This window comes from Papaver somniferum, chromosome 1 (genome assembly GCF_003573695.1).
Source record: "Papaver somniferum cultivar HN1 chromosome 1, ASM357369v1, whole genome shotgun sequence".
Taxonomy (NCBI): domain Eukaryota; kingdom Viridiplantae; phylum Streptophyta; class Magnoliopsida; order Ranunculales; family Papaveraceae; genus Papaver; species Papaver somniferum.
Window position 1 is genome coordinate 47,111,105 of NC_039358.1, and position 24,813 is coordinate 47,135,917.

General features: G+C 37.4%; 1 protein-coding gene across 1 annotated transcript; it reads left to right on the forward strand.

Annotated features, from left to right (window-relative positions):
• Window positions 1-1,822: 1,822 nt before the first annotated feature.
• LOC113285378 (serine/threonine-protein kinase TOR-like) lies at window positions 1,823-24,813 on the forward strand. Its single transcript, XM_026534284.1, has 57 exons — window positions 1,823-2,151; window positions 3,157-3,495; window positions 3,571-3,645; window positions 3,925-4,097; window positions 5,364-5,462; window positions 5,717-5,876; window positions 6,010-6,153; window positions 6,249-6,421; window positions 6,534-6,738; window positions 6,923-7,117; window positions 7,518-7,670; window positions 8,536-8,657; window positions 8,814-8,913; window positions 8,990-9,085; window positions 9,667-9,797; window positions 10,518-10,620; window positions 10,705-10,887; window positions 10,959-11,051; window positions 11,170-11,205; window positions 11,615-11,713; window positions 11,829-11,927; window positions 12,052-12,214; window positions 12,334-12,458; window positions 12,555-12,607; window positions 12,882-13,005; window positions 13,118-13,294; window positions 14,043-14,195; window positions 14,274-14,426; window positions 15,144-15,215; window positions 15,353-15,487; window positions 15,612-15,673; window positions 15,852-15,949; window positions 16,243-16,352; window positions 16,431-16,604; window positions 16,693-16,758; window positions 17,177-17,245; window positions 17,358-17,468; window positions 17,742-17,882; window positions 17,986-18,114; window positions 18,255-18,417; window positions 18,552-18,778; window positions 19,205-19,411; window positions 19,932-20,045; window positions 20,146-20,337; window positions 20,918-20,998; window positions 21,446-21,520; window positions 21,621-21,687; window positions 21,775-21,935; window positions 22,059-22,232; window positions 22,313-22,441; window positions 22,599-22,682; window positions 22,763-22,824; window positions 22,917-22,989; window positions 23,100-23,234; window positions 23,901-24,056; window positions 24,146-24,423; window positions 24,561-24,813. The coding sequence occupies exons 1-57, from the start codon at window positions 2,020-2,022 to the stop codon at window positions 24,577-24,579; spliced, it is 7,422 nt and encodes a 2,473-aa protein (XP_026390069.1). The 5' UTR covers window positions 1,823-2,019; the 3' UTR covers window positions 24,580-24,813.

Genomic DNA, 24,813 nt, shown 5'->3' on the forward strand with positions numbered 1-24,813 from the left:
GTCTTATATCTGAATTTTGTTATTGTAATATCTCCTTTGTCAATAAAGAAAGTAATCACGTGGAAAATTACTTCTTTAAATTTTTCAGGTTTAAGAGGTCTAGTTATGAATATTATGACAACTTTCCTCCCCGGGTTCAAACTCTTCTGACCAGGGACACAAATATTGTAACTCATTATTTTCAGTAATGAAATTCTTTTTTTATGAAAAAAGAAGCAATGAGTTTTCCAAACAACCTTCAAATTGCTTTTAACTTCTCATAAGTAATTATGCTTTCTGAGAAGCATAAATACTTCTACTTCTGGTATCCAACACTTTATAAACTACATTGAAATATTACATAAATATGATTTTCTCAACCTATTTAGACATCTAAGAAGAATGATTTCTTTATATTTTTAGACAGACGAAAATGAACAATATTTTTTATATAGCTTTTCTTAAACTTTCGAGATTTTTCTCGAGTTTTTCTTTGAGATGCCAAGTTCAAGTTGAGCATTTACTACGACTGCTGCTAATAGGTCTAGCAGGGTGTTTTGTCCCTGAGGCATACGTCATATGGGGATACTAGTGCATGACCCGTGCCGATATGCGAAAGTTATGTTGTTCATGTCTCTACCTCATGTGTTTTTTACCCCACCAATTTTGCACCACGTCTGCACCAAATTCAATATAAACATTTTCTTCATTTTTATCAATTTCATGTGAGAAAGAGCGTATTTGCCAGGAAAAATCATTGCTTTCTTAAGTTGATGTAAATAATTGAATGTTTGTTATTCAAAATAAACACAGAGAATATTGCTAGACTTCGATATTTTATCTCCCGTTCATATCAATATACATCACTCCAACTATAACTATTTGTTGTGTAAGTCGCTTCATAACTTGCTCCTCAACTGTCCCAAGTTGCTCAATGTACTAAGAAAAATTCCCTTCATACCCGAGATGCAATGAGTAAGATTTGGGTGTTCAACAGTTGATAAGATGTTGGGTTTAAAATCTAAGCAATCCTTAAGATTTATGTTGAGTTTCAAGAGATAAATCTTGTTACAAAATTACTTCTCTCTGTACTGGACATGTGACTGATGTTCTTCTCGACACACAAATGGTTGTTTCGATTCCTTAAATCGAAAATAACGATGATTTAAGCAAATAGAAGTATCGTAAAGTTTTCGTCTTTCGCCCACATAACAACGATTTTATCACTCCTTGGATGATTGAACGCCACACGTGCGGGTTTTAAGAGAAAATCCATCTTTAACTGTGAGCTGTTGCATTATATTGAGCTAGGTTGAATCTAGACCGCTAGTTGTATAGGCTAACTTAGGCATGACCTGTTTTGTATTATAGATATCATCGCTCTTGAGTATTGTATCCGGACGCTAATGTATCAAGGACATCGTGTTGAACACGAATTCATTTTGTTTTCCAAAGTTTTGCTAAATATCAATTGATGAAAGGGTAACTTAGGGGTTACAATATCTTATAACACCTTCTATCCAAACTCCTATTCATTGGATATTCTACAGGAGCCCCCTCAATAATGCGTTTGGATACCAGAAACACAAGTTAGAAGCAAAAATTATTTGCTTCACAAAAATTTGACTTTTATTTTTATTTTTTGAAAAAAGGAACAAAAATTTGACTTTTTTGCTTCTAAATATCTTAGAAACACAAACACTGTATCCAATTGGGCCTGTGCTCCCACGTGGGGCTAAGTGCTCCCACGCAGGGCTAAGCTTTACTGGGTGCTTGCTTCAAGCCCGTCCTGAAAATACAATCGTGTCCGAAAATAGGAACAAAACAACACCACCAGGCACCAGCAAAGAAAGATCAAAAAGTAACAGAGAAACGAAAAGAGAGAGGTGAAAACAAAAAAAAGAGTAGACTATGTTGTTGTCTTCGTTAACTTACAGCTATCAACACTAGCATTAGTAATTTGTCGATTTTAAAAGAAGAAGCAGAAAGAAAAGGGTTTTAAATGTCTGAAAGATTCTGTTAGGGTTTTTTCAAGGAGTAATGACAGCTTCTTCTCCATCTACAAGATATGGTGCTACTGTTCCTACTACTTCCACTGTTAGTGGCGGTTCTACTAGTGGAGATGCTCTTAGTCGTATCCTCGCTAATCTTTGCACTAGAGGAAACCCTAAGGTCAGTTTCATTTTGGTGTGATTTTTTTTTTCTGATTTTTTTTTGTTTTTTAAATAGATCTTCTCCATTAGACCTATCTTTCCCGATATTTGAGTAGTTTAGTTGAATTTGGTTTAGGTTAACAGTATTTCCACTGTTGTGAAGTTCAATTATAGTTGCTGTTCAGGTTAGGGCATTAGAAAATTTACACTTAAAATTACTGGTCTAGCTATGTGATAAGCTGACATGAAATGGAGGCTCTTACAGATAGATTAGGTCTGGCCTAACTTGAGATTGAGTTTTTAGTCGATTCTCTTTAATACTACTAGGAAATGCTTCCAGGATATGCAACTGGAAAAAAAGATTCCAGAATTGTGGTGTTAGATGTAAGGAAGCTTGTAGTAATTAGTGTTTTAATGTATATATGCTGTATCATTGAGTTGTCAAACTGCGGATGAGTTACTTCACCTTCTAATTTTTGGTAACAAATTGTTCTTTAGAAAAGGAAAGATTGCAGAATCGGAGTAGGGAAAAATAGGAAACTATTTGGGTTTTCGAGTGTGCATTTTTCTTAGTAGACTACAGTTGGTTTATCCATGGGCATGCGAATCAACGGTATTATGACTTAACTTAGCTGATAGAGTTTTAAATGCTGTGTAACTACTAACTGATTGTATCAACTTAGGTTTCAGACACATAGCACTACAGCAGCACAGTGCTAACAATCCTTGTGATATTATCTTAACATTCAAAAACTTTTTCAAATTTTCAAATTTATGAGTGCATGTCATGTGGTTTTACTAGTTATGTCATGGTTAGTTCCCTATACATGTATCCATGTCCAAATTAGACTGCTTCTCTACACAGTAATCCTCAATCAAAAGATTAAACCCTGTTTCCAACAACTAGTGATATCTACCAAATAGGTTGTGATGTATCCTCCACTTATCACCTTAATTCTTTCATAGATTTTCGGTTCTGAACAATTTCTTCTCATGATGCATTTGTTGATCACCTTGAGTGCAGGACGGCGCTGCATTGGCTTTGCGGAAACGCGTTGAGGAAGAAGCTCGAGACCTCAGTGGGGAAGCCTTTTCTCGTTTCATGGATCAGTTGTATGATCGTTTTTCGAGCCTGCTAGAAAGTAACGATGTCTCTGAGAATTTGGGAGCTTTAAGAGCCATTGATGAGTTAATAGATGTGACAATTGGCGAGAGTGCTTCCAAAGTTTCCAAGTTCTCTAACTATATGCGCACCATATTCGAAGTAAAACGTGATCCCGAGGTTCTAATCCTCGCTAGTAGGGTGCTTGGCCATCTAGCAAGAGCTGGTGGAGCTATGACTGCAGATGAAGTGGAGCGCCAGGTTGGTTACTTTTCTCATCAGTTGTTTTGTGATGTTTTCGTAGCCATAAAAATCTAAAATTATTTGTTTCTCCAGGTCAAAACTGCAATGGATTGGCTTCGTGGTGAAAGAGTAGAGTATCGTCGTTTTGCAGCTGTCTTGATTTTGAAAGTAAGATCCTGGTCTGTTGTTTAATAAATTGTTTATTTGGTTTATCTTCTTTTTGCTCCATAAGGTTGGTTTATTAGTTGCTTAATTCAACAAGTAATCTATTTTCCTGCTGATACAGTTGAAGTTGGTGTAAATTGGTTAACTGAATGCTTGTCTCTTGAAATATTGCTACAGATTTGCACATTGTTGTGTACTGTAGTAAAAAATTATTTGTTATGAGGATATATTTGCTCCTACACTAGAACACCTTCTTACGTAAGTTTATTTCTTCTATGTCAGGAAATGGCAGAAAATGCATCAACAGTTTTCAACGTCCATGTGCCAGAATTTGTTGATCTCATATGGGTTGCGCTGAGGGATCCCACGTTGGCTGTTCGTGAGCGGGCTGTAGAAGCACTGCGTGCTTGCCTCCGTGTGATTGAGAAGCGGGAGACACGTTGGCGCGTGCAATGGTACGTGAGAACCCTCATAACTTGTTAACTAAGTGTTACCTATTGAAATCATCTGATAACTTCCGTTAATTATTTGTGCCGGTCCTGCCGGAGTGCCTTAAAAATTTGTAGCAGTTCTACCGTTTGACCTTGATGCTAGTATCTTTTCCTTATAGTAACTTGCTGTCATGTTACAATTGACTACGTGTTTTCTTGTTAAACCACTAGAAGGAATTTACCAATTTCAACTGTCTCTACAAGTTAAATTTATTATAAATGAAAGAGGATTTGATGTTAATGCATAATTGCAAACTATAAATTTATTGCCAGTACAGGCCTTAAGGAACAATATTTTGTATAGGTACTTAGGTAGCAGTGTAACTAAATCACATTGGTTCAGAAACAAGATGCAAAGCTGTTGGCACTTTTGGACTAATGACTGGGTCTAGAATATTAGCTAGGTTCCTAGTCATGCATCATTATAATGCCATACATGAAAATAAAGGGTTGTATGAATCCGTCCTTCATTTTTGAAGAAGCTTAGTAAACAAGGATCTGTATCTAAATTGCTTATTAGAATTGACATCTCAATCTGTTTTTTTTTTCCAACGATGATAAAAGTTGCAAAATACAGATACTGTTGAAATATTGTTAAAAAAAATAAGGCCATAAAACAACATTTGAGTGGAATGGTTCAGATTTCAAACCCTAAGCAAACACTTTTATCTTAGGATGCACTAATAGTTTTCTAAAGGACTCACACTGTAGATGGATTATCGAATTCTATTTTATCTGTGTGTTAGTAAATCTATTGCTTTTGGAGCACCTTCGACGCAAAGGGTCAAGGTCATCCTAGGTGGAGGTCTTATTAACACCTTATTTTTTGTGGTCATTGCTAAATGACAAGAAAAAATAAAGATAAAACTTTTACCTAAAGTTCATCTCCAATGTCCAAGGTGTTATTTAACAAACTTTATTCAAATTTAGAGACAAACTGATGATGTGAACTTAAGACCCAAGGTCAGCCATGTCATCTTTCTTTTTGACCTTGACCCTTGCATTGGAGATGAAAATCTGGTGGAAAGTGTCTTAGTTGTCATGCTATTTTAAGACCTTTACCCCTTGCATTGGAGATGCTCTCAGAGTCATGCTGGATGCGCTATGTGATGATGACAAGATCCAAGCTTGTTAATTTTTTGTAAACAATGTTTTTCTTCCTATTTAAGCTAAAATTTCTATTTGTTACAACGTTCTAAAAATAATTTTTACTGACTTATATATCAATAGGTATTACCGCATGTTCGAAGCTACACAAGATGGACTCGGTAAGAATGCTCCTGTTCATAGCATACATGGTTCATTGCTTTCAGTTGGGGAGCTTTTAAGGTTTGTGGTTCTCAGTTTTCTTTCTTCTGCACCCCCATATTCGATAATTTCTAGCAGTGTATCAATACTATAATGTGTGTGAATCACAAATCCTTGCTGCTCCCTTTTTTGTAAAGTGGATAATATACTATTTGCAGCATTCTCAAATAATAGAATGCTTTGTAATTTTGTATTACATACATCACCAAGCACATTAAGGCGCCTAACCTTGATGATATTTTAATAACCGTGATGATTAATTTTGATTTGTGCAGGAATTCTGGTGAGTTCATGATGTCAAGGTATAGAGAGGTGGCAGACATTGTTCTCAGATACCTGGAGCATAAGGATAAACTTGTACGTCTAAGCATAACATCCTTGCTACCCCGCATAGCCCACTTCCTACGTGACCGTTTTGTTGCAAACTACTTAAAGGTATGTATGCTATCTTTTCCCTCTATATTTTAACACAATCATAAACTGATTTTTAATATTCAGTGTTAGATGTTCTGGGATGTAAAACTGATCATCCATACACATCACTGAGTAATTGCAATGTTTTGCACAGATTTGTATGGATCATATTCTTGCCGTTCTGCGAATACCAGCTGAACGCGCCAGTGGGTTTATTGCCCTGGGAGAGATGGCTGGTGCTTTGGATGGTGAACTTGTCCACTATTTGCCGACTATAATGAATCACTTGCGAGATGCAGTATGTGTCTAGCTGTTATCTGTTTGATATTCCAAAATCCTAATCCACTGCTTATGGTTAACAGAATTTTCAAATATGTATTTTATGATTTTTAGATCGCTCCCTCTCGTAGAGGTAGACCCTCACTCGAAGCTTTGGCTTGTGTTGGAAGCTTTGCAAAAGCTATGGGGCCTGATATGGAACCTCATGTTCGAAGTCTCCTGGATGCCATGTTTTCTACCGGTCTTTCTTCTACTCTTGTTGAATCTCTTGAACAGATAACTGTTAGGTATGCTGTCGTGCGACTCATTTCAAGATCGTTTTTTTTTAATGAAACTTAGTGTCCACATGCTTGATCACGGGAAAGAATTCACTTTGTACAATGCCTTTGTACGTTGCAGTATTCCATCGCTGTTGCCTATCATGCAAGAGCGCTTGCTTGATTCCATTTCGGTAGCTCTTTCAAGGACTCTTTATTCTCATTCAAGGACAGGTGTTGTAGTTACTCGTGGAAATGTGATTAATAACCCTAACCAAGTATCAGAGCTTAGTGGTTCTGCTCTTGTGCAACTTGCTTTGCAAACACTTGCTCGTTTCAATTTTAAGGTGGGTTTAATCATTTATCTATGCTTATCTTTTTGATGTCATTTATGGTGAAGCTGGTCTCCTTATTATTTATGTGCGGCAGCTATGACCTTCTTGGGTTTGCTACAAATCTGTTACTCTATAAGGAGAGAGTTACTTTGTGATTTCAGCTGTCTCCTCACTGTGAAGCTACTTTGTGATTTAGGGTCATGAACTTCTCGAGTTCGCTAGAGCATCTGTTGTTGTATATCTTGAAGATGAGGATGGAGCTACCAGGAGAGATGCTGCTTTATGTTGCTGCAGATTAGTTGCTAACTTCTTCTCTGGAGTAGCATCTGCACAGTTTAGCTCAAGTAGGTCCAGTCAAACTGGAGGAAGGCGTCACCGCCTTGTTGAGGAGGTCTGTTCACACTTCACAACTGTTCATTTCTTATGGTTGCTTATGTTACATCTGATATAGTCATTATTCACGTCCTGCAGTCCCTTGCAGCTAGAGCATTTTTTTTTATCATTTTTTATTGCTACGCATGCTCCAATTTGATTTAGCCTTGTGGTACTAAATACTTTTCGGGAGATCTTCCTCCAAATCACTGGTATGGCTATCGAAATCATGAGCATTGGCATGTAGGTTCCAGATATAAGCGGTAGTATCAGGGCCTTTATGCACTATATCATTGCTTAGAGATAGGCGAATGTATGAAGTTTGAAGTAATATGGTACCTTTGAAGGAAAGTTTCATTATGGTTACATGTGTCACACATGCTATATATGGCAGCTTACCTATCTTTCTGTTTTTGTAGATTGTGGAAAAGCTTTTGATTGCAGCCGTTGCTGATGCTGATGTCAATGTTCGGCTGTCAGTCTTCTCTTCTCTGCATGGAAATGGAGGGTTTGGCGAATTTTTGGCACAGGCTGATAGTTTAAGTGCGGTTTTTGTCGCTTTAAATGATGAGGTAAGGTCAAGCTATATGAATAGAGTGAGAATCTGCATTTTGTTGTTCCTCTACTATTGCTAGTGACAAGCGACAATATGTTTTCGTTTTTCATAATGATAAGTAAAACCCGTAATGTTTCCCTATTTTAGACCATGTTTCACGACTGCCTATTTATTTATTGTTGATTTTCAGTGTTACCTTAGCTGCTTTATACATATAAGGTATCGTATACCTGATATTATTTTTCTTCCCTTTGCTCTCATTAATGTAAATACTATTTTGTTGTCTATTCTCCTGATAATGTCTTATTTGGTGTTATTGATTGAAACATCATTATGGTTAAACATCATAAGGTTGTTGCATATAGGCTTAGTCGTGTCCATTTGCTATAGACATCATATCAAAGGTTGTTGCATATAGGCTTAGTCGTGTCCATTTACTTATACGCATTGCAAAACCTGTAAAGCCCAATAAATAAATAAAATCCCTAGTACATTTGACTGCATTGATTATCAATGACGTCAGAGTTAAGGCTATGAATTTAGTTATTCCGAAGACCCATTTTTGGGAGAATTTAGCTGATAACGCACAGTTGCATTCCTCAGTGGAACAAGGATGTATATCAGTAACATTATACTCAATTTTGATGTTGACAATTAAGGTTTGGTAATTGGAATCTTATAAAAGAAAAGAGCTTCCAAATTGGGCACAGTTATAATTTTTTGAATATGCTTGAGAAATAGATGTAGATAAGTTTCCTTGCATGTTGAATATCATAAAAACTTTGTTCTACTCTAGTTCATGATTAGCTACTGTTAAACTCATTGATTTCTCTCTTCCTCTATCTTTTAATTTATAGTTTTTTCTTTTTTTACTGTTACAGGATTTTGTTGTTCGAGAGTATGCAATCTCATTGGCTGGGAGGTTATCCGAAAAAAATCCAGCATATGTTCTTCCAGCACTTCGTCGCCATCTCATACAACTGTTGACATATCTAGAACAAAGGTCAAATGGCTATTTCTTAATTCTAATTCCTTTGAAGTTGAGGAAAGAAGATATTGTTTTTATTGGATATGTTCGTGCATTTAGAAAATTCACCATTGTTTGTTCAATTTTTCAGCCTGAAATCTTCAGATGTTGACATGTCTTGTTTGTCAGCAGTGCAGATAGCAAATGTAGAGAAGAAAGTGCGAAACTATTGGGTTGCTTAATTCGAAGTTGTGAACGACTTATACTTCCATATATTGCTCCTGTGCACAAGGTTCGCTTGGTGTTTTGTTTATACATCAGCTCGACTAGTGAACTATCTCTTACTGTTTGCTTTTAAATTTCTTCAGGCACTAGTGGCAAAGCTTTGTGAGGGCACTGGGGTGAACGCAAATAATGGTATTGTAAATGGTGTTCTTGTTACTGTTGGGGAGCTTGCAAGAGTGGTGAGTGAACACTTATAGCTTTTTATGCTGCTTGTAAAATCTTCCTTCTGCTCTCCTACTCTATGTTTTAAAACATCAAAGATACCTAACATTTGTGAGATCGAAGCCTAGAAACCATCAGTCCAAAAGAGTTAAAATGCTTGCAGATAAACTTATGCTTTTCATTGCTTGAACCACTGCATATAATATACTGTACCTCTTCAAGGATTTTCTAGCAGAACCGGTTCTAGGTTTTTGAGTGACAAAGATAGTTCCCTTTTGAGCTTACATGGGCATCTAGAGTATTAAATCCATCGAGGCCAATAAAGAGGCTGTGGAAGTGAGTTGTTAGTTGTAACATTTTATTCAGTTTGTTATCAAGTTACATGTATATTTTGCCTGCTTAGACTTCATGTAAAAATATGAATAGAGTCCTGATTGAGTGAATGTATATCTCACCACATAGGTTTGGTATATTTATTGCTGTTCCTGCCATCAAGAGACGTAGTTGACAAGTTTATACTATAACAGCAAAACGTTTTTATGTAATATTTTGTCAGACTGCACTGGTATTGCTACTTACTCCTTGTGTTGAATACCAGGGTGGTTTTGCAATGCGGCAGTATCTTCCTCAACTAATGCCATTGATTGTAGAGGCTTTAATCGACGGGTCATCTGTTACAAAGCGTGAAGTTGCCGTAGCGACACTTGGTCAAGTTGTTCAGAGCACAGGGTATTGCTACTTTATACCAGCACTGTTTTCTCTTGAAAAGATATGATGATATATTTTAAGGTCGTAATCTCTTGTTTTATATCGCTGATGTTGTTGTACATCAAACTGTGACTCCAAATAAAAGGCTGCATCAGATCTGCCCCTCCAAACAACATATTCTAGATGCACCACTGTTGATCTTCTCAACTTTGGTGAAGGTTTAGGTCACACATGGTTGTACCGTTTTTTAGTTGATAGGCCAAGACTATAGATTTGATTGCTGAATTAATAGGATTTATTTTTATTATTATTTTATTTTTAAATTGATGTTTCTTGGAGGACTCTTAGGGGTGGTTATCTCGTTTTTTTAGATTCTTGATTCTGTTAGCTGGCCTCATTATATATACTAATAGCATCATAAGTTCACTTGCTCGGCTTTACGGTGTCAAAATATATTGAAATTATTAATTATTGTAAGTTACTACTGGTAGCAAGGTAGGCAGTCTCAATCCTTATCATTTTAAAATTGAGTTGCGCATAGCTTTGCGTTTTTAGTTGATTCTTGAGATATATGACTCTCCGTAGCTGAATGCTTACATTGTTTCTACTTTCTTTGATATACACTTCCCCCCCTCACAAGATCCAATAGGAAGCAGTAGTCTTTTCTACTTTCACTGTTGTAATGATTTCTGAAATTATTATGCCACATGGTTTTTATTTTTTGTTTTGTCTTTTTCACAGCTATGTGATTGAGCTATATAACGAGTATCCACTTTTGCTTGGATTGCTATTAAAGTTGCTGAACGGTGAGTTGGCTTGGTCTACCAGACGAGAAGTGTTGAAGGTACTTGTCTTCGGACTTGATATTCTGGTGATGTACCTATTTTCTTATTCCTGTGCTGAAATAGTTCTTGTCTTTCTGCTACAGGTATTAGGGATTATGGGTGCCTTGGATCCCCATGTTCATAAACGGAATCAGCAAAGCTTGCCAGGGTCACATGGAGAAGTTATCCGTGCAGCCAGTGATACTGGCCAGCACATCCGATCAATGGATGAGTTACCCACGGATCTCTGGCCATCTTTTGCCACATCAGAGGATTATTATCCTACGGTAAATATTTAACGCGGACTTTGGGACACGTTATGGTCTTCCATGTATTTAATTCGAGTTTTAATGATCAGGTTGCAATCAGCTCACTCATGCGCATTCTTCGGGATCCTTCTCTTTCAAGCTATCATCAAAAGGTCGTTGGTTCTCTTATGTTTATATTCAAGGTAATGTATTGTCTCTCTGTTTGGCATTTCATTTCTCTTTTAGTTTTCTTTTGTTTATTGTATTTCTTTTTTCTAGCATTTCCTAACCAATTGTTTTTTTCCTTTCTTGTGAGGTTAGTCCATGGGCCTTGGGTGCGTTCCTTATTTGCCAAAGGTTAGTTCAATAATATAGGCTTCAGTTGTCGTTCGATGTATTTGTATCTGAGTTATGTTAAGATAACCAAATTACAGCAACCGCTTCTTCCCTTTATGAGCACATATGTTGCTTGTCCTCTTATACTTGGATGTGTTCAGGGTCATGTTCCATCTTGATTCAGTTGAGACTTATTTTGTTGATTAATTAAGTGTGCAGTCTTGTTGAGATTCGAATCTTGAAAATGAGAAGAAAAGTAACACTTGAGAGAAAACAAGAATAATGCTCCCTATCCGTTTTTACACTTGAATCTACAAAACCGTGTTGGGCTTTTGTCCCGACTCTTTTAGACCACAATTAAATGTGAAATATAACTTATCCCAAAAAGAAAACTAAAAAGCTATTTAAAACGATCTTTTTCTACCTGTAGGTTTTGCCTGATCTCTTCCACACGGTCCGCACTTGTGAAGATGGGCTAAAAGAGTTTATAACTTGGAAGCTTGGGACATTGGTATCTATTGTGCGCCAGGTAGACGAGAACCATGGAAGGAAGGGATTATAGTTTGTTCAACTTTTTTTTCTTCTTCTGATGGTTCAGTGATTCTTTTAGTATGCTAACGAGCATTTGGTATTATGTTGTGTAGCATATACACAAGTATTTGCCCGAGTTGCTGTCTCTTATATCTGAATTATGGGCTTCTTTTAGTTTGCCGGCATCTAATCGTCCTGTGCATGGCTCACCTGTAAGTCTAGTACCTTCTTGATATTAAGCTTCTCGATTCTCGACCCCATACTGTAGTATTCTGGGGATTCATTATTCTAGAATTTCTGGGGTTCCTTTTGTTTGAGAATATTTCGATTTCGCAGGTTCTTCACCTTGTAGAGCAGCTTTGCTTGGCATTAAATGATGAATTCAGGACATATCTTCCTGTTATTCTTCCATGTTGTATTCAAGTACTGACTGATGCTGAGCGTTGTAATGACTACACATATGTCCTAGATATTCTTCATACTCTTGAAGTGTTTGGGGGTTCGTATGCTTTAGCTTAGTTGTTGTTTATTATGTTTGTATCAATCATTTACTTCTGTTTTTCTATCTGTTTGAACCAGTCTTATGAATTTGATACTCTTATTATTTGTGTATTGCAGGGACTTTGGATGAGCACATGCATTTACTTCTTCCAGCGCTCATTCGCTTGTTTAAAGTGGATGCTTCTGTGGAAATACGGCGTGCTGCTATTAAGACTCTTACAAGGTTGATCCCTTGTGTGCAGGTACCGCACTACTTCTCTTTGCAATTGTGTACCATGTGAAATTTGTTGTCTACATTTCTTTTATTTAATTTTCCGCGTATATATTTCCTTTTCTAGGTAACTGGACACGTAGCAGCGCTAGTCCATCATTTGAAGCTTGTTCTGGATGGGTAAGTTCTCAACAGCCTGCGTTTAATATATCTGCATAAGACTAGCTTTCTCGTTTGTGGGGTATGTCATATTGTAAAAAAAATCTAGAATTTAACAATTTGACAACATCTTACCAATATCCAGTTATGCTTATAGTAACAATGTAGCAATGCAATGTTCATGCAGAATTGTAAGTCTCTCTTAATGAGGCAGTTGACATGATATCTTGCGCCTAGCTGTTTTCACAAATGCTCTTGCCTATTTTCATCATTTGCATATGCTTTTCATTTGCAGAAACAGTGACGAGCTTAGGAAGGATGCTGTTGATGCCCTTTGTTCCTTAGCACATGCCCTTGGGGAGGATTTCATCATTTTCGTGCCGTCAATCCATAAGCTTTTGATGAAACACCGTTTGCGGGTCTTCTTCTAAACCATAGTTTTAAAGACTTCGTTTAACTTTCTATTTTCATTAATTATTTCACTGACTGTTCATCATAAGAAATTTCTGATAGTGAGAGCTTTATTTCCAGCATAAGGAATTTGAGGAAATCGAAGGACGTCTGCGTAGGCGTGAGCCGTTAATATTGGGGAGTTCTGCTGGTAGATTGATTCGGCGACATCCTGTTGAGGTCATAAGTGATCCTCTGAATGATGTTGAGAATTTTGATGAGGGGCCTGAGATGAACAAGCAACTAAGAAGCCATCAAGTAATTTCTTATCTAGATTAGTGCTGAATGATTTGTGCATGTATGTTCCTTTGTTGTATGACCTGTAGTGATTGTATCGACCTACTGTATCATCTCATGCCGTTGTTGTACACGTTCATGCAAGCTTAACCAATCACGAATTTACCTGATTTCTTTTCACGGCATCTAGCCTTGACCTATGCTATTTATCTGGTCATTCTGATGCAGCAACATTGCTGTCAGATTATGTGTTGTTACCTCTCAGAAATGGATTCTTGTTACTGTCTGGTACTTTAAACATTACTTAGATGTTGGGTAAACATTTTTTCCATGATTACATCGGCAGATACTTTCATTACAGAAAGTATTATTAATACCATCTTGTTTAGTATTCAATGGTTATTCGGTTTTGGAAGCAAGGACTTTATCCTCTTCTTGCTATTTAGTTCAGCTTAGTAGAAAATCTTATTCTTAGTATCCCCTTTTAGTCTTAATTATTATCCTTTTCATGCACAACTGGTCCTTAAAGTTGAACTAGTAAGTAGAGATGTTCCCAAGGCCTTACGAGAGAGATTGATCAGGCTTGTGCCAAGTCTCTTGCCCAAAGAAACCCCATGACAGTGAGCGATGGCCACTAAGGGGACAATATTGGCTGAAGTCTGTGGTGGGATTGTGATGCTAAACGATATTCTTACCCTTTCGGTCACCGTTTGAGCTTATATCATTTTCTTTTATCAACCGAGTTTTAACTTGACTCTTTTCCTTACAGGTCAATGATGGTCGATTGGGGACAGCTGGCGAGGCTTCTCAAAGGAGTACTAAGGAAGATTGGGCAGAGTGGATGAGACATTTTAGTATTGAACTCCTCAAAGAATCTCCTTCTCCTGCTTTGCGAACCTGTGCAAGGCTTGCGCAATTGCAGGTGGTACAGTATTATTGTTATTATTATTTTGTTGCGTGTACATCTACTTTGCCCTGAGGATTGACTTTGTAATTGCAGCCTTTCGTTGGCCGCGAGCTGTTTGCAGCTGGTTTTGTGAGTTGCTGGGCTCAACTGAACGAAACTTGTCAGCAACAGTTAGTTCGGAGTTTAGAAATGGCATTTTCTTCTCCAAATATTCCTCCAGAAATTCTGGCAACACTCCTTAACTTGGTATGTATTATTTGAAAGAATCGTCGTCATTCATTGTGATGTATACTTGTGGTAGTCATATTTTTCTTGTTATGTTCACAGTTACTATGAGATACTTTACAAAAAAGTAAGAAAAAGAAATGTGTTTATCTTGAGAGTTGTCAGTTTAATGTGAAATTAGTTTATGTTACTATGAAAATCAATTAAAAGTAGTATCAAATTTCATGTTTAGGTGTTAACTGATTTTTGTGGTATCAGACTGCCAGTATAATCTGACATTGTTATGGTTATAGTGAATATGAGATGTTATCACAGCGGCAAAATGTAAAACTCACCATTTTTGCCCAAATCTAGCTGCAGACAATATATTCCGTATATAATTATTTATTTTCTTGTATTGTAATCAATAATTAATGTCGGACTAAATATATCATGGAGGTATACAAGCTGTATATTTTCTACGAATGAGGTCTGTGTCTGGAGCTATCCATTTTGGATTTGACTCGGGCTTAAAGTAAATTTTTTTACATATTTATCTGCCTACCCCTCGACTGATCCTCGAGTAGTCTCTCTAGGCGCCAGGCCCTGCCCAGCCGCCTAGCACCTGCCTAACGACTTTTGCTACACGGGGCTTAAGACATTTTGTATTATAATATGAGATACAAATTCTACCCCAATGATGTGCTGGCCTTACATAATATGACACTCTGAACATATCTTGAACACCTAAATCTGCAGGCTGAGTTTATGGAGCATGATGAGAAACCTCTTCCAATAGATATTCGACTACTTGGTGCTCTTGCAGAAAAGGTAATTTTGATCTTCTTGATTGATTAGGAATTTTATTGGTGATCTAGCTCACACAACTGGTAATTTCGTATTGCTCCTTTGTATCAAGAGCTCCTCCTTTATATTGATGCATCTACTGAAGCTGAGTTGTTCCTCAGTGTAGAGCATTCGCGAAGGCTCTACATTATAAGGAAATGGAGTTTGAAGGTGCACGCTCGAAGAAGATGGATGCTAACCCAGTGGCTGCTGTTGAAGCTCTTATACATATAAATAATCAGTTGCACCAGCATGAGGTCTGTATATCCTCTATGTTATAGACTTCAAATGAGTATAATACCCAACACGCCTGGTGTTCATAGAAACATTCGAGGGATACTTTCTGTCCAGTCAAGATTTTAATCAAGATTTTTATCCCAGGCTGCTGTCGGAATACTAACTTATGCTCAGCAAGATCTGGATGTCCAACTGAAGGAATCCTGGTACATTTAAGCCAAACTCCATTTTTTGAGATTTTATTTATGTTTGTTCTGCATTAAGAGATAGACCACTGTTGCCTTGCTATAGCAGTTTAGTTTATAGCTTTAGCAGTCGCTGTTGTGCATTTTACTTGATTGGTGGAGACTTTCTTATCATGTGGTTGTATTATATTTCCTATAGGTACGAAAAACTGCAGCGGTGGGATGATGCTCTCAAGGCATATACTGTCAAAGCATCTCAGGCAGCTAGTCCCCATGTCATTTTGGATGCTACATTAGGTTTGTACTATTATCCGTGTGTCTGGTTTGCGTTTTTTCTTTCTTCAGTTTTTTTCTGCGATAAGCATAACTGTATCAAGAAGAGGAGCAACGAAAGATGCTCTTAGTATCATCTGGTGCTCTAATGCGCAATTGTGAGCCTTTCGTGGGCCGTTGGTTGTGCCTTTCCGTTTTCTTGCTCGTAATGTTTTTTATAATATTCCTTTTACATTTTACAGATGTTTCATATTCTTCTGTTGACCTTCTATTACAAAGATACCGCTAAGGGTTTTCATTTTGTATATATCTCGTAGGGAGAATGCGATGTTTGGCTGCACTAGCTCGATGGGAAGAGCTCAATAACCTCTGCAAGGAATTTTGGACCCCTGCGGAGCCTGCAGCTCGACTGGAAATGGCACCAATGGTTTGTGCTTACTCATTTATCATACTTCCAATGAATATATGTGTGGCTTCAGCTAAAAGATATGGTTCATTTTTCCAGGCTGCTAGTGCTGCCTGGAACATGGGGGAGTGGGATCAGATGTCTGATTATGTCTCTCGTCTGGATGATGGGGATGAGACCAAACTCCGAATCCTAGGGAACACTGCTGCAACTGGCGATGGAAGTAGTAACGGTACTTTCTTTAGGGCTGTTTTGTTGGTTCGCCGTGGGAAGGTAAGAATCTTTGATACTGTCGATCTTGCCTGTTGTTTTCTCTTATGATTTCAATCTGCGTAGGGAGCTTAGTTTCCCTTCTTTACAGTATGACGAAGCACGTGAATTTGTTGAGAGGGCAAGAAAATGTTTGGCAACAGAGCTTGCGGCGCTGGTAAGTTTCTTTAGCCCCATTGCTTGGCTATGTGCACTGCATCGGTTTTCTGGAACTGTTTTTACAATGGGTATTGGCCTGTTAACAAACCTTGTGTACTTTTCATATTATTATTACAAAGCGTGTGACTTAATATGTCTTTAACCATTGGAGTGTGATAGTTTAGTTGAAAACTTGAAATTCAAACTTTGTGCATTTTTAAAGCCCTCCATGAATGCAGTTTTTCTCTTTTCCCCTTCTAATCCATTTTTCTTCCTTCTTTTTCTCCCTGTCTGGTATTTAGATTTCAAATTTCCTTGTTACAAAATCTTTATATATTTACTACCGGAGTATCAACTTTTTACTTCTATTCATAATTATTGTTCTCACATAATATCTGATTTGTGGTAATATATTCAAGAAGTTATTCGTTGTGTAGGTCCTTGAGAGTTACGATCGTGCTTACAGCAATATGGTGCGAGTTCAACAGCTGTCTGAATTAGAGGAGGTACTTTCTGATCTTAATTCCTATGGTCGTTATTGTGTCAAACTGGATTTTCTATGGTCTTGAAAGTACCATCGTAGATCTGAACACCTGTGCATTATGCGACACTCGACAGGTCATAGATTACTGTACGCTTCCTATAGGAAACTCCGTCGCTGAAGGACGGAGAGCCCTAATTCGAAATATGTGGACCGAACGAATACAGGGAACAAAGCGGAATGTAGAGGTGAGTAGGCCTTTACGTGCCAGTCTTGATTTTATTATCGACATCTCTTTTCCATATTTTTATTATCAACATCCCTTTTCCATATTTAACCTTTGTAATGCTTATTGGTTGGGGATAATTCTTAAATCTGGTTACTGCATGCTTTTACTGTTAATATGCCTAGCTTCTTTGCAAGCTAGTGTCTTCTTGCTTGGCCATCTATGATTCACTGCTGAGTCTTTCATTAATACATAGAATGATGTTTCTCCTTGCCTTCATTCTTGAATCGTGCAGGTTTGGCAAGCACTTCTCGCAGTCCGAGCACTTGTGCTGCCCCCCACAGAAGACATAGATACTTGGCTCAAGTTTGCTTCTCTTTGCCGCAAAAGTGGTAGAATCAGTCAAGCACGATCCACTTTAGTCAAACTGTTACAGGTCAGTGGTGCATATTTATTGGTGCTACATCTCTGCTTTCAACTACTTCGTTATTGATAAAGCATTTCATTTTTGTTAAATTTAATGTATCTATTCAATACAGTACGACCCGGAGACCACAATGGGAAATATGCCATATCATGGTCCTCCACAAGTGATTTTGGCCTACCTAAAGTATCAGTGGTCTCTTGGGGAAGAGTTGAAGAGAAAAGAATCATTTGCAAGGTTGCAGGTACCAAGAAACCTTCTTCAGTTTTATCTTTTTGTGACCCTTTTAATGGTGCAGTTTTGGCGCATACATTCTGATGGTTCTATTTGGTTTAATTTTTTCATGGTTTTAATCATAATTGTTAACTGTTTCTCCTTTTTTAGGATCTTGCTATGGAGCTTTCAGGAACAATGGGCAGTCCGCCAGGGTTACCAGCTAGTTTAGTTAGTTCAAGTCCTTGCATTCCGCTTATTGCTCGTGTCTACCTTAAACTTGGTACTTGGCACTGGGCACTTTCTCCTGCATTGGATGACGAGACTATACAAGGTTAATTTTTGATTAATTGTTTGCATCTCATTGTTTGGCGACACAAATATCCTTTAACTTTAATGTTTGCTTCTTTGTCTTCTTTTGAAGAATGTCGTCTTATTTGCCTGCTTATTGTCTCTTGTTGTCAGCAGAAGTCCTTATTGCATTTCGGAATGCCACTCAATGTGCAACTGACTGGTCGAAAGCTTGGCACACATGGGCACTCTTCAATACTGCTGTCATGTCTCATTACATGAATGTTTACACTGGGAGAGGGTTCCCTGATTTCGCTGGGAAGTACGTTGTAGCAGCTGTTACTGGTTATTTTCATTCAATTGTATGTGCAGCAACTGCAAAAGGAGTGGACGACAGTTTACAGGTAAAATCATTTCCCATGTGGAAGCAGGTTTTGCTTCTGCTAATCATACTCACATTTATACCTTTTTATAGCGAACTTGTGATTTTTTTTCTTCTTATTATGCAAACTCATCTTTTGTTTTTGTTGTTCTTATGTTAAATTTACTATCTGGAGATTAGATCTTAAATCATACATGGATAAAGTACTATTTACATTTTACAGTCTTATTTTGCACCTAAGTTTTGCCAATTTTGTTTGCAACTTAATCTGGACCTACAGATTATTGCTTATCGATGCAAATAGTGCTGTGCTCTATATTTATCTCTTGTTTAGTTGAACGTGAGATTTTGGGGTTTATATTTCTGTCTCTAAATCAGTGTAATATTTATTTCATTATCTTATGTTTGCTAACTGTACTTTTAATTGGGCTGGTAATTCTTTTTCCAGGATATCCTTCGTCTTCTCACGCTGTGGTTTAACCATGGAGCTACTGCAGAGGTTCAATTGGCGCTGCAGAAAGGATTTGCGCATGTTAATATTGACACATGGCTGGTTGTTTTGCCTCAAATAATTGCCAGAATACATTCAAACAACCATGCTGTGAGAGAACTCATACAATCGCTTCTAGTGCGGATAGGGCGAGGACATCCACAGGTTTGCTTTTGTTGTTTCCACAATCATTTTTTTGTACTTGAGTAACTCCTAAACTAAAAGTAGAATACAAAAAATGTGCAGCTCTAACATGTCAAACCACTAAATGATGATCAGAAACCAGTAAGCTGGTTTCATATTTGCTCCTTGTCCAGCCGTCCTTTATTAAATGATATCTAGCATAGGGGAAATGTAAAAACGCATTTCAAGCCAAACATTAATACTCATGTCGCACAGGTCTTTCCAATTTGTCTGTCTGAGTTTTTCGGTTCCGATGCTGCATCTCTGAGTCCATAATGTCGGCGTGTTCCATTATCTTGGACTGGGGAATGCTGTGATGCTAGTTACTTTTAGTTCTTCAATATTATTCTTTTTTGCAAATAGTTTTTCTTAAATCAACTAAAGCATCAACTTTGGCCTTCTAGTTTGTGTAATGTTTTTTATCGGTAATATTTCTTTTGGAACTTGTGAAAAGACACGCCTTTTAGGCACTTTAAGAAATGTTTATGGATTTCGTTGACAGGCTCTTATGTACCCTCTTCTTGTGGCGTGCAAATCAATAAGCAATATGCGCAGAGCTGCAGCACAAGAAGTGGTTGATAGAGTTAGGCAGCATAGCGGCGTACTTGTGGATCAGGTAACAATTGTTTTTTGTTCTTCTTTTTTTAAGGAATCTTATTTTCATTGGAATCCTGGTTGCTAGTGCCTGTCATTTTATTATGAGACCGTTCATGCAGGCACAACTTGTGTCCAAGGAGTTGATTAGGGTTGCAATACTGTGGCATGAAATGTGGCATGAAGCGCTAGAAGAAGCCAGCAGGCTATATTTTGGTGAGCATAATATTGAAGGAATGTTGAACGTGCTGGAGCCACTGCATGAAAGGCTGAAGGAGGGCGCCAGCACCATTAAAGAACAAACCTTTATCCAGGTAATTATCTCGGTCGTTTTGGTACTTTATCTAGATTTGGAATTTCCTGGACCATTGCATGGGGACCAACAGGTGATAGTTTTCCAAGTAGGTGAGTTGCATGATCATTGACTAGTAAACATGTCCTGATCATATATGCTTTGGTCCACCTATGTATTTTCAGCTCAAACTGTGGTTGATGTCCTTTCATAGTATAAGCATTAACAATGACTCATTATGCAAACAGACCTTTCAGAATATAAGCATTATTAATAAATCTGGGGTCTATATCCCTTAACAACTGATCCCTACCAAGTTGTTGTTTCGACCTGTTTGCCACCAAGTAGAGATTGATATCTTGTTGGGAAGTTGTCGTGTGGACCATGTTGCTCGTAGAGTTTCGTGAGTGTACTGTGTCATCACTGAGTGTGCAAGCTTTGTGTGGTTGGAGCTTGGAATTTTCACCATTTTAGTCTTTCAGCATACAGTATTCAGCAAGTTTTCTTTCCCATATTATGGAAACTCAAAATTATTCATGCCAAAGTGTCAAATATAGGATATCCGTTGAATGTTTGACCTTCTATTTTTTTTTTGGAAACAGGCATATGGCCATGAATTACTGGAGGCCTATGAGTGCTGCATGAAATACAAGAAAACCGGGAAGGATGCAGAACTTACTCAGGTAATAGAGTTTATATAATTCTGCTTCATCTGGGTTGGTTAATTTATTTAGTTCTGGAAAAACTAAAAAGTTGACACTTCTCGTTTAATGCTGGTTTTCTAGTTTCTCTTTGTTTACGACTTAGAATGTGCTTGTAAAAGCTATACAGAGTTATGTACCTGTTTTCTCGAATTTTCTATTAAGCATGTGGCTTACCGTTATAGAATTAAAATTTGTTTTCCTTGCTCATGTTGAAATTATTCATTTGGTGTTATCTTTCTAGATCTTGGCAAATCCTAGTCTAAGTGTCTAAGTTATATATGATAAAACTTTTCCTGTATTCCAACTCTGTTTTGCCTAAAACTTCCACCAGTGTATTCAATGTTTTTTCTGTTACAAAACCATCACCAGATGTCAACTTCAAATTTTTGTGACGCTGCTATTGACAAATACGTATTTGTTTGACAGGCATGGGATCTCTATTATCACGTATTCAGACGTATTGACAAGCAGCTACCTAGTCTTACAACCCTAGACTTGCAGGCAAGCAACAACATGATATATATATATATATATATATTACTGTAGTGTAGTCTCTTAATGATTTCAGTAGTGCTTTTCTCATTGGCTTCGAAAATTGCAGTCTGTTTCCCCAGAGCTGCTTGACTGCCGCGACTTGGAGCTTGCTGTGCCTGGAACATACCGTGCAGGTGATTGATCAAATTCTGGTGAATATTTGATGGACTTTTATACAAGCCTTTAGTGCTCTAATATTAGTGCTTACTCTCGTATCTCAGGATCACCTGTTGTTACCATTGCTTCATTTGCGCCACAGCTTGTTGTGATAACATCTAAACAACGGCCCCGCAAGTTGACAATTCATGGGAGTGATGGAGAAGACTATGCTTTTCTGTTGAAGGGGCACGAAGATTTACGTCAAGATGAGCGTGTTATGCAGGTAATAACATAATTCCTTTCCCATTGGCCTACTCAACTTATCCGTGCTAGAAATTATCACAGAGTTTCGAGTTTATAATTAATAGGTAGTAATTTGGTATTAACTAAAAAGTGCTTTTATTAGCTTTTTGGACTGGTGAATACCTTGTTGGAGAACTCCAGAAAAACTCAAGAGAAGGATCTTTCCATTCAACGTTACGCTGTCATCCCATTATCTCCCAATAGTGGGTTAATTGGATGGGTTCCAAACTGTGATACTTTGCACCATTTGATCCGGGAATACAGAGATGCCAGAAAGGTTGGTATGCGTAACTAAATTATAATTTTCTTCTGGTTATTAGAATAATCAAAATCTGATCTGTAAACGTTGGTTGACAGATCACCTTGAATCAAGAGCATAAACTAATGCTGGCTTTTGCTCCGGATTATGATCACTTGCCACTCATCGCTAAAGTCGAAGTGTTTGAGCATGCTTTGCAGAATACTGAAGGGAATGACTTGTCAAGGGTATGATACCACTTCTCTCTTTAGTACTTGTAAAAAATGCCTTGCGGTATTGGGAATTTATCTTCTTGCATCATCTGAGGCTTCTTCCTGGTTGCTCTTTCTATTTAGGAATTTTCCATGTCATGTGTTATGAAATCTTATGTGTTGAATGTTGTAGGTTCTGTGGTTAAAAAGTCGTACTTCTGAGGTCTGGCTAGACCGTAGGACAAATTATACTAGAAGCTTGGCTGTCATGAGCATGGTACTTGTTCCTCATGTCTAATCTCTAAACCAACTTATATTTTACATGAAGCTAACAATGATTTCATTTTTTTTTTCCAGGTAGGTTATCTCCTTGGATTAGGAGACAGACATCCAAGTAATCTTATGCTACATCGTTATAGGTACTTCAAACTTCTATGATCTTCCTTTTCTTGTCATAGATGAGAACAATCTAAAGGTATTAATTAATTCACAAATTGCAAAAATTTTGTAGTGGGAAAATATTACATATTGACTTTGGAGATTGCTTCGAAGCCTCAATGAACCGGGAAAAGTTCCCGGAAAAGGTACACTTGGTTAAATGATAAATGCATAACCTTTATCAATTCTATGGGTGTTAGAATACCAACATTTTCATCATTCTTACAGTTTCCCCTATTGAAATATCATGAAACAGGTTCCTTTCCGTCTGACTAGAATGCTTGTGAAAGCTATGGAAGTCAGCGGCATTGAGGGAAACTTCAGATCGACGTGCGAGAATGTTATGCAAGTTCTTCGAACAAACAAGGATAGTGTCATGGCCATGATGGAGGTATAAAATTAAATATTTTTATTCAACTGTTAGTATATCACATTGATCAAATTGTATGAGCTCCTTGAAAATTGTATGAGTTCCTTGAAAATTGAATGCTGTTATTTAGCTGAAAACAGAAACAATACCAACTGAAAGCTTCTAAAGACAAATAAAGGAGAATAATGATAGAAACCTAGATGGTATCATTCCAGTCACCACGAACAGCAAAAATAGACATTCAAAATTTCATATTTGTATGTTTGGTTTTTGTTTTAGTGGTGACTGCGAAGCAACTGGCTCAAATTGGCCAGCATTTATACCTTTCACTGGTACATGACAGGAAATATGTCTTCTAGAATCACTTGGTTTTATTCTGAGACACAGTGCGGCTTCATCTTACACAGACAACTTCATTGGAATCATGGCTTAGATTATCTGTCTGCTAATAGCGCCTTTCCTAGTTAATCACATGAAAGTTGTGCTTCACTGGTAGGCTTATGTTTAACTCACCAAGAACATCTCTCTTTACTAATCCAAGCATCTTGCCTACTTGAATGATTTCTTTTGTTCTTTCCTATATATTGTTCTTTCATTATTGTGTGGCACTTAATACATATTGACCTTGTAAGTAGTTTCTTTAGAAATTTTCTAAGGTTGGTGATTCGTATGTTTAATTGTTCACAGGCTTTTGTACACGATCCTCTTATAAATTGGCGACTTTTTAATTTCAACGAAGTCCCTCTTACTAATAGTCACGTCCAGCCAGTTGTAAATAGTGAAGAACCTGCGCCCAATAGGGAGCTACCTCAAAGAGGTGCTAGAGAAAGAGAACTTCTTCAGGTATTTATATTTTCCTCTAGAGGTTTTGTGGGTTCTTTAATATTGAAGTTCGCAAGTGATTTCATACCCTGTTGGTCGTTCTTGTACAGGCTGTCAACCAACTTAGTGATGCTAATGCTAATGAAGTTCTAAATGTGCGTGCTGTGGTCGTCATGGAAAGGATGAGCAATAAACTCACAGGGCGCGATTTCTCCGCTTGTGCTTCAGTCCCCGGCACAACCAGCTCCGCCCAACATGCATTAGACCATACTACATTGACCTCTGGAGATGCACGTGAAGTAGATCATGGGCTTTCTGTTAAACTCCAAGTTCAGAAATTGATTCTTCAAGCTACATCACATGAAAATTTGTGCCAGAACTATGTTGGGTACGTAATTCCAATTTCTTTCCAGTTATTTACAGCCAAATCAGTAAAATTCAACTATACAAGTGGTAATTTTCACTTCTGCATTTCCTTAGACATTTACCACAGAAAATAATACAATTGTGTTTCTTGTTATTCAGGTGGTGTCCATTCTGGTGAGTAGATTTTTCTTTGTTTCTGTAAATGGCATGTACATAACTAGGATTACTTTTGTTGTAACTTGTAATTATTTATGTAAATATCAGATATGTAAAAAGTAAATGAAATTGATGGGAGTTCTCTCTACTTAGCAATAGTCAGCTCTTTCAGAACTAGAAGGTAGAAACAGGAACATAACAATGTTGTTGGTTGTACCACATATTGAATATATACATACATGTATTCATTTCCTTA

Excerpts from the sequence above, each read along its gene's own strand:
- LOC113285378 (XM_026534284.1), top strand. The coding sequence starts at position 2,020 with ATGACAGCTTCTTCTCCATCTACAAGATATGGTGCTACTGTTCCTACT. Across the intron at positions 3,646-3,924 it reads CAGCTGTCTTGATTTTGAAA|GAAATGGCAGAAAATGCATC; the intron begins GTAAGATCCTGG and ends CTTCTATGTCAG. Across the intron at positions 18,418-18,551 it reads GGATGACGAGACTATACAAG|AAGTCCTTATTGCATTTCGG; the intron begins GTTAATTTTTGA and ends TGTTGTCAGCAG.